Source organism: Alexandromys fortis, unplaced genomic scaffold (assembly GCF_014885135.2).
Source record: "Alexandromys fortis isolate MF-2015 unplaced genomic scaffold, M_Fortis_MF-2015_v1.1 scaffold_285, whole genome shotgun sequence".
NCBI lineage: Eukaryota > Metazoa > Chordata > Mammalia > Rodentia > Cricetidae > Alexandromys > Alexandromys fortis.
The window spans coordinates 335,276-343,722 of NW_026068191.1; the positions used below are offsets into that span (position 1 = coordinate 335,276).

The following is an 8,447-nucleotide window of genomic DNA, read 5'->3' on the forward strand; positions in this document are numbered from 1 at the left end:
GTTTTTTTTTTTTTTTTTTATTGGCTTCTACTCTGTATGTGTTCTTCAAGCTGGGTAGCTGTATGACTTTTCACCTTATAAAAAGGCAGGTTTGGGGGGATTGGTGAGATGGTTCAGCAAGAAGAATGCCTGTTGCCATTGCTGAGGACCGGGGTTCAGTTCTCAGGCACCACATGGAACTTACAATCATCTATAGCTCCATTTCAGGGGATCTGAGACCCTCTTCTGAGTTCTGCAGCACCAGGCATGCAGCTGGTGCATCCACATATATGTAGACAAAACACTTCTTCCCCATAAAATAAATGCATCTTCATTTCTGTTATTTGGTCCTTAGCAAAGTGTCTTTCAGGCCTGGGTTACTCTTTCAAGCCCTAGTGTCGTCTTTTTCAGACATTATACTCAGCAGTATTTGTACTGTAGACTGGAGTGTCGAACATTTTTATTTTCTTTAGACCCACATATTTCTGACTGGAAGTTTGGTATGTGATGGTTTGTATTCGTGCTTTTCTCACTCGTAAGGTATCTTTGCCTTCGTTTTTTTTTTTTTTTTTTTTCAGTACCATCACTCCAGTCGTGGGCAAGAAGAGAAAACGTAACACGTCTTCTGACAACTCTGATGTGGAAGTCATGCCTGCACAGTCACCCCGGGAGGATGAAGAGAGCAGCATCCAGGTAAAGAACTCAGCAGGGCGTAAACACCTGAAACTAAAGTAGTCCATATGGTTCAGGCTAGCCTAGAGGGCCTTGTCATTGGTGAGTCATTCCCCTGCCTCAGATTCTGGGATTATAGGTATGCATATCCAGTTTACAGTCTAAAACTTCTTTGTGTGTATGTGCTTGTGTGTCTGTGTGCAACATGTGCATACAGTGCCTACAGCGGCCTTGGAACTGGAGTTATAGACAGTTGTGAGCCACTCCATAAGTGCTGGTAACCAAGTCCAGGTCCTCTGCAAGAGCAGTGTGTGCTCTTAACACTGAGCCAGAAATTTCCTTCTAGCCCCAATGTCCAAATTTTTTTGTGTGTCAACACGACACAATTGAGAAAAAAATTTCGTGCACCTGGGGTGGTGGTGACTCATGCCTTTAATCCCAGCACTCAGGAGGTGGAGGCAGGGGGATCTCTGTGAGTTCAAGTCCAGCCTGGTCTACAGAGGGAGTTCCAGGACAGGCTCCAAAGCTATACAAAGAAATCTTGTCTCGAAAAGTCAAGGGGAAAATAAAGTTTCATGTCTAATCTTATAAAAACAATGTATAAAAGTACTTTCCCCTATTGTATAAGTGTTAAGTGATCATAGTATTTAGTATATGCACACATTTTGTATGTATGTTAGATGTGGAAGCCAAATGCTCTAGATAAATGCTCTGCCACTGAACTAGCCCTGTGTTTGTTTTGAAGCGAAACAGAATTGCTCTCATCTTCACTCTGTAGCCCAAGTTAGGCTTGAATTTTCACCCTATTTGCCTCAGCTTCCTGAGTGACTAGGACTAGGGTCTGAACTACCAGGCCTTGCTGTGTATTTGCAAATATTCTAAAACTGAAAAAGCTCAAATCTAGACTACTTTTAGTCCTAAACCTTTTGTGTAAGGTATAGTTCACCTGTAGAAAAAAAAAATGCCTAAATGGAGCTAATAAGCCAGAACCAAAAAAATGCCCAAAAAGAGGCTGGACCTAGTTAATATATCTAAATTTCTGCCTTTTTAGGCAAACAACCTGTTAGTGGCATTCAGGAAACGGGACCTTAAAGAACTTTGCAAAACGGGAACATTCTAGTTCTGAACATTTGAAATAAAAACAATCACTATTAAAATGTCAATACTTGTTTCCCTAAATTTCTTTGTTTCAAAAACTGAGCAAAGCATGTGAGCTCCTGATGCACTTCAGAGGCTGTGGCGGCTGACACTTCCTCCTCCTCTGTGCTCAGGTTCCGACTCTCAGAGAGAGTCCAGGTCTCATCTGCTGACATGCAGTGCTGTCTGTCTCCACAGTTTGTAAGGACAGAAAGAACTAAAATTTGCTGACTAAAACTGATCACCTTATCAGGTGGTGCTGGCCTTTCATCCTAACACTTGGGAAGCAGGCAGATCTCTGTGAGTTCCAGGACAGCCAGAGCTATTACACAGAGAAGCCCTGTCTCAAAAAACCAAAACACCAAACCAAAACAAACTCCACTTTATTATTTTGTGTGTATGGGTGTTTTGCTTGCATGTATATATGTGTGTCACATGCATACCTTGTGCCTATGGAGGTCAGAAGAGGAGTCAGATACCCGACCCTGTGGTTGGAGTTAGTGAGTAAGCCACCATGTGGTTGCTGGAAATTGAATATTTCCAAATTCCTCTGGAAGAGCAGCTAGTGCTCTTAACTGCTGAGCCATCTCTCTAGCCCCTTTCTATTTTTTTATACTAATTAATTCATTTTTAGTTTGTGAATGTAAATGTGCACATGCTCATATATGTTTTGAGACTACAAGAGGATGTTGAGAGTCCTTCTCTACTGCCATCTGCCTTATTCTTTTGAGACAGTCTCAAATTGAACCTGGAGCCAGGCTGGTGGCCAGAAAACCCAACTTTTTATGTGAATTCAGGTCCTCATGCTGACAAGACAAGCAGGACACCTAACACTGAGCCTCCTTTTCAGCCTATACCCCCATTCCTTTCCTTTCTTTTCTCCTCTTTTCTTCCTTTCTTTCTGGGTTTTGTTTAGCTTGGTGTTCAGCTCTCTATGCAGCAGAGACTGACTGTGAACTGCGGTTGCTTCTGCCTCTGCTTCCCGAGTGGTCAAATGATGCCATCATACCTAGCCCTATTGTTTTTTAGACAGTCTTTTATTGCCCATGTTGGCCTCAAATTCGTGATCCTTCTGTGTTTGCATTTTGAGTGCTAAGATTACCAATGCCTTCTGGCCTCCGAGATCACCAGGCATGCACTTGGTGTATATTCGTACATATAGGTAAGCAGTCATTCACACAAAATAAAAATAAACCTTTAAAAAAATTATTATTTATTTTTATGCATATTGGTGTTTATCTGCATGTATGTATGTACACCACATGTACACAGTGCCTGTTAAGCCAGAAGAGCTTTTGCATTCCCTAGGACTGGAGTTACAGATGGTTGTGAGTTACCACGTGAGTGCTAGGAATTGAACACACATGCTCTAGAAGAGTGACCAGTCACCACTGAGCCATCTTTCCAGCCTGAAAATTGGAATCTTAAAAATTCAAAATCGTATACACACACACACACACACACGAGATGATAAAAATATTCCAGAAATAAACATAGTTTCTCTCATGTGATCTCAACCCTACTTCTTTTATTTATTAACCTTTTCACTGTGAGCACATTACTTAACCTATTTGTACCTGATTTCTTCACTATAAAATGAAGATACTATTATACACTTAGTAGGATTGTTATGAGGATTAAATGTAAATATTAATAAAATAATGCTTAGCTCTTGATAAGATCATAATGAAAACCGGGTATAGTGGCCCATACAGTATTAATAATGCACATAGTACATTAAATACATATAGTAAACAATGTATTTACACATATTATGTCAATTATATAGCTCTTATTAACATAATTCAATATATTAACATAATCAACAGACTGTTTATACCAACTTAATTTTTGTTCAAAAAAGATAACATCTATGTTATTAAGCATGCGCCATCTCTTCCGTATGACTATCCCCTTCCCCATTTGATCCATTCATCTACCATCTACCATCTTCCACGAAAGAACCCCACCCATCTTCATCTTCGCATGTCCTTTAATTCAGGACTCAGGAGGCAGGCAGATAGATCTCTGAGTTTAAGGCCAACCTGGTTTAGTTTTAGTTTTAGGACAGCATGCACTACATAGAGAGACCCTGTCCTCAACTAATACAATCAAGAACAAATGAAAGCACTGTCCCTGTTTGTTCAACAAACAAGATTAAGTAATACTTTGGATGATAGAAATGCTTTGTGTGCATATATGAAATTCTTCCAAAAATTTTGTTTTTGTTCTGTCTTTTTCAAGACAGGGTTTCTCTGTGTAGCCCTGCTGTCCTAAAACTGCTAATATTAAGTAGTTTATATAACTTGCTAGATTTTTGGTCTTTGTTTTTTGAGACAGTGTAGCCTTGACTGTCCTGGAATTTGCCCTGTAGATCAGGTTGGCCTTGAACTCAGAGATCTGCCTGCCCCTGCCTCCCAACTACTGACTGGGAATAAAGGCACGAGCCCCACTGCCTAGCAAGAATTTTTTAACTATATATTAAGATGAAAAACAAATTTTTATAATATAAATGATAAGTAAAATTTTGGAGGTAGTATATTAATTCACTAGGACCATTTTATCAAAATATCACAGATTAGTGCGGCTCAGCACTTGGTTGTTTTGTATGTCGTGTGTGGTTTTGAAATTAGGGTTAATCCTGGGGCCCTGTACGTGCTAGACAAGGACTCTGCTGTTGAGGTATGTCCCCAGCCCTTTGCTTTATTTTGGGAACAGTTTTGCTATGTTGGCCAGCCTGATTTCAAACTTTACTTTCCCATCTAGCCTCCCGAGTAGCTGGGATTACAGGGTGTACTACTGTGCCCAGATAAATATTTATTTCTGATAGTCTGAGAGCCTAGAAGTCAAAGAGCTAAGATCTTCTATGATTTCCTGAGATGGTTTCTTTGAGCTGTAGCTGATCACCCTTGTTGGGTCCTCACACGGTCTTTCCTCCACCAGTACATGACCCTGGTGTGTTAGTGTCCAAATTTCAGGTTTATTTATTTGGACGGTTGGTATCCCAGACTTTCTTAGACATACTGAGTTCTGGGATTACGGGTATGAGCCACACTCTGGTCACAATTCCTTTTCTCACAAGAACACAAGGCCAAGGGTGACGCCATATGTCTGTAAGACTTGAATCTGGGAGGCCAGTCTAGCAGCATATTAAGAAGAATAATTTAAAAGGGGAAAGGAAATAGCAAGGAAAAAAAATGTCAGTGAGAGGAACAGGGAAGAGGAGAGAAGGAAAGGGAAGAAAACAACATGAATCAGGGAAGGGAACACCAGCCTTGGATAAGGTCCAGCTTTTAAGAATTAACTTTAATTAATTAACATAAGTGAAATCATGATTATTATATTCTTTTTATCCTCTGGGACTGTGATGCTCTTTGTTTGATTGTTTGATATTTAGCCATTAGCCATTTTTTTTTTTTAGCTAAAACATTTGGGGCTAGGATGTGGTTCCATTGGTAGAGTGCACAGAGCCCAGAGTGTCAGCCTCTGCATGATGGCAAACACCTGTGATCCCAGCACGGGGAGGAAACCAAGCAAGTCTGAGTTCCCTGATTTTTCTTTTTCCTTCTGTTTTGGGCATCAAATTTAGGGTCTTGAGCATGTTAGACAAATATTTCCACTCAAGTATTTTCCTAGCCTATGTTTAAAATGTTTTCCTCAAATGTTCTGAATATTTTCCAGTCTGCTAGGTAGGGAGGGAAAAAGAAAAGGCACGAAAAACTCAGTATAGGGATTGGAGAGACGGCTTGGCAATTAACGCCTAACTCCAGCTGCAAGATTGCCTAACTCCAGCTGCAAGAAAAGATGCCCTCGTTTGCCCTCCATAGGCACTGCACATACACAGTGCACAAACACATTACAGATGAGCATCATAGCTTATGATTCTCGCCCCAGCACTTGGGAGGTAGAAGCAGGAGAGTCAGAAGTTCAGGGTCATCACTCCTTACATAGAAAGCTTGATGCCAGCCTGAGTCACAAACAATTTTCTTTTTCAATTATATCTTTTTTTTGAACTGTTTCATGTCATTTTCCTGTATTTTGATAGTCAACGCTTTGTGTTATTCAGAATTCTTATGCTTAAAAAGTATATCTACAGCATTTTTCTTTGTTTTCTCTAGCTTTCTTTATATTGGATTTATTTATTTATTTATTTATTTGTTTATTTATTTATTTATTTATTATGTATACAATATTCTGTCTGTGTGTATGACTGCAGGCCAGAAGAGGGCACCAGACCTCATTACAGATGGTTGTGAGCCACCATGTGGTTGCTGGGAATTCAACTCAGGACCTTTGGAAGAGCAGGCAATGCTCATAACCTCTGAGCCATCTCTCCAGCCCCCTATATTGGATTATTTTTGCATATAACCTTAAATTAGTAAATATTGTCAAATTTGCCCATTTTTAGAGTAATTTTGCATACTCAAATTATTTTAGAAGATGTTTAGATTGTCTTACATATTTAGCATCTTTCTTTCGGAGGTGCTTCTTTGCTGCTGTCTGCCTGGCTGGCAGTCTCTGGTCAGTTCCTGGGCATGACCTCATTTGCTTCCCTCAGAGGCCGCAAGCTTGTCGTGTTCTGAGGCCCAGTGAGTGTGAGGAAGTGTTCCTACTTCACCTTTTGATTATCTGATGTTTATTTATTGTTTTATGTAATGTTTATTCTGTGAGCAGAATGATGGTTTTACTATATTTTTTTAAGTAATTTATTGTTTTATGTGCATTGGTGTTTTGCCTGCATGCAGGTCTGTGTGAGGATGTTGGATCCCATGATGTGTGTATGTGTGAGGGTGTCAGATCCTGTCATGTATGTATGTGTGAGGGTGTCAGATCCTGTCATGTGTGTATGTGTGAGGGTGTCAGATCCTGTCGTGTATAAGTGTGAGGGTGTCAGATTCTGGAGAGATGGACAGTTGTGAGCTGCCTGTTGTGTGTATGTGTGAGGGTGTCAGATCCTGTCGTGTATATGTGTAAGGGTGTCAGATCCTGGAGTGATGGACAGTGAGAGCTGCCTGTCTTGTATGTGCTGGGAATTGAACCAGGGTCCTCGGATTTGTCCTTTTGAGGTTGGTGGGTATAATCCATCAGGATGGAGCAGGCCCAGTGCTCTGGTGGTGAGCAGGCATTTGAGTCAACTTGTCCACTTCTTGTCTGCAGTCAGGAAAGAGAAAGGTAGATGGTGGTGTTCGACTCTCTCTTTTCTGCCCACTTCATTCAGTCTTGAACCCAGGCCAAGGCGTTCAGGGTGGGTTTTCCTTCTCAGGTGATGTACGCTCTCTGGAAATGTTCTTACAGAAATGCTCAGGGTGTGTCCTTCTGGATGATTCTGAGTCTGGCCTTCTTGACAATAAGGGTTAACCGTGACAACGCTTGAATACTCCTTTTATTTCCTTCCTTTCTTCTACTCCCTTTTGCTGTCATTCTTTTTCATTTTGTTTTGTTTTTAATTTATTGAAACAGAGACTCATAGTCAGACTGGTCTTGAACTCCTTGTCTCCTTTCTCTGACTACTCGCTGTTGAGCTTGTAGGTATGCACCATCATCCGTCAAACCTACCTCTACTCTCACGTTTTATATGCATACATTTTAAAGTCTAGATTCTGCATATTCTGTCCTTTTCCTGCGGGCGGCATAGTTTTATTCATGGTGTGTATGTACCACATTTTCCTTATCCGTCCATCAGTTGGTGACACTGTGCTGTAACCTGGCTGTAAACAGATGTGCAGGTCTTCTGTGGTCTGCTGACCTAGATACCTTCTGAAAGATACATACCAGGTGTGATATAACTGAACCATGTGATTACTGTGTGATAATTTACTCTTTTGGGTTTTTGGGTTATTCAGCTCCCAAATAAATCACACACAGAGGCTTATTCTTAGTTATGAATGCCTGGCCTTAGCTTGGCTTGTTTCTTGCCAGCTTTTCTTAAATTATCCTGTCTACCTTTTGCCTCTGGGCCTTTATTTTTCTCTGTTTCTGTATACTTTTCTTTACTTCTTACTCCGTGACTTGCTGTCCTCCTCTCCCTGTTCTCTTGCTTCTTTCTCCTCATTTCTCCTTCTGTTTGTACTCTCTGACAGCCCTGCCTACCCTTGCCCCTGCCTTGCTATTGGCCGTTCATCTCTTTATTAGACCGTCCGCTGTTTAAGACAGAAAAAGTAACACAGCTTCACAGTTAATCAAATGCAGCATAAACAAAAGTAATACTCCTGAAAATAATATTCCCCAATGTGGGGTAGTTTTTTTTTTTAATCAGTAAGGAGCCTCCATACTAATTTCCATAGTTGATGAATTAATTGAAGCTTGATGGCTTCTTTACCCGCTTCCTTGCCCACGCTTGTTTTCTTGTGATGTGACTGAAATGGAATCTTGATATAGTTTTTATTTCTCTGATGGCTAAGGATGTTGAACATTGTTGTTAGAGGTGTTTTAAAGACCCTGTCTGTGAAGCCCAGGCTAGCCTTTTTTCCTTTTGAACATTTTAAAGGAAGGGGGCAGGCTGCAGTCATCGGGACAACTTACCAGGGTCAGTTCTCGCCACCATGTGGGACCCAGGGATCAAACTCAGGCCTTCAGGATTGGTGGCAGGTGCCTTTATTCACTGGACTGTCGTCCCCCCCCCCCCCCCCCCCCCCCCCCCCCCCCCCCCCGCCCCCCAC

At 41.1% G+C, this 8,447-nt stretch overlaps 1 protein-coding gene across 16 annotated transcripts in view; it reads left to right on the forward strand.

The window, feature by feature from the left end:
- Window positions 1–471: 471 nt before the first annotated feature.
- The window catches only part of LOC126492843 (chromodomain-helicase-DNA-binding protein 8), a 62,643-nt gene continuing 54,667 nt past the window's right edge, over window positions 472–8,447 (forward strand). For all 16 annotated transcript variants that reach the window (XM_050129461.1, XM_050129460.1, XM_050129453.1 and 13 more), the window contains exon 1: window positions 472–672. In XM_050129461.1, coding sequence (XP_049985418.1) covers window positions 487–672 — 186 coding nt within the window. In that variant the 5' untranslated portion in view covers window positions 472–486. The remainder of the gene's footprint in view (window positions 673–8,447) is intronic.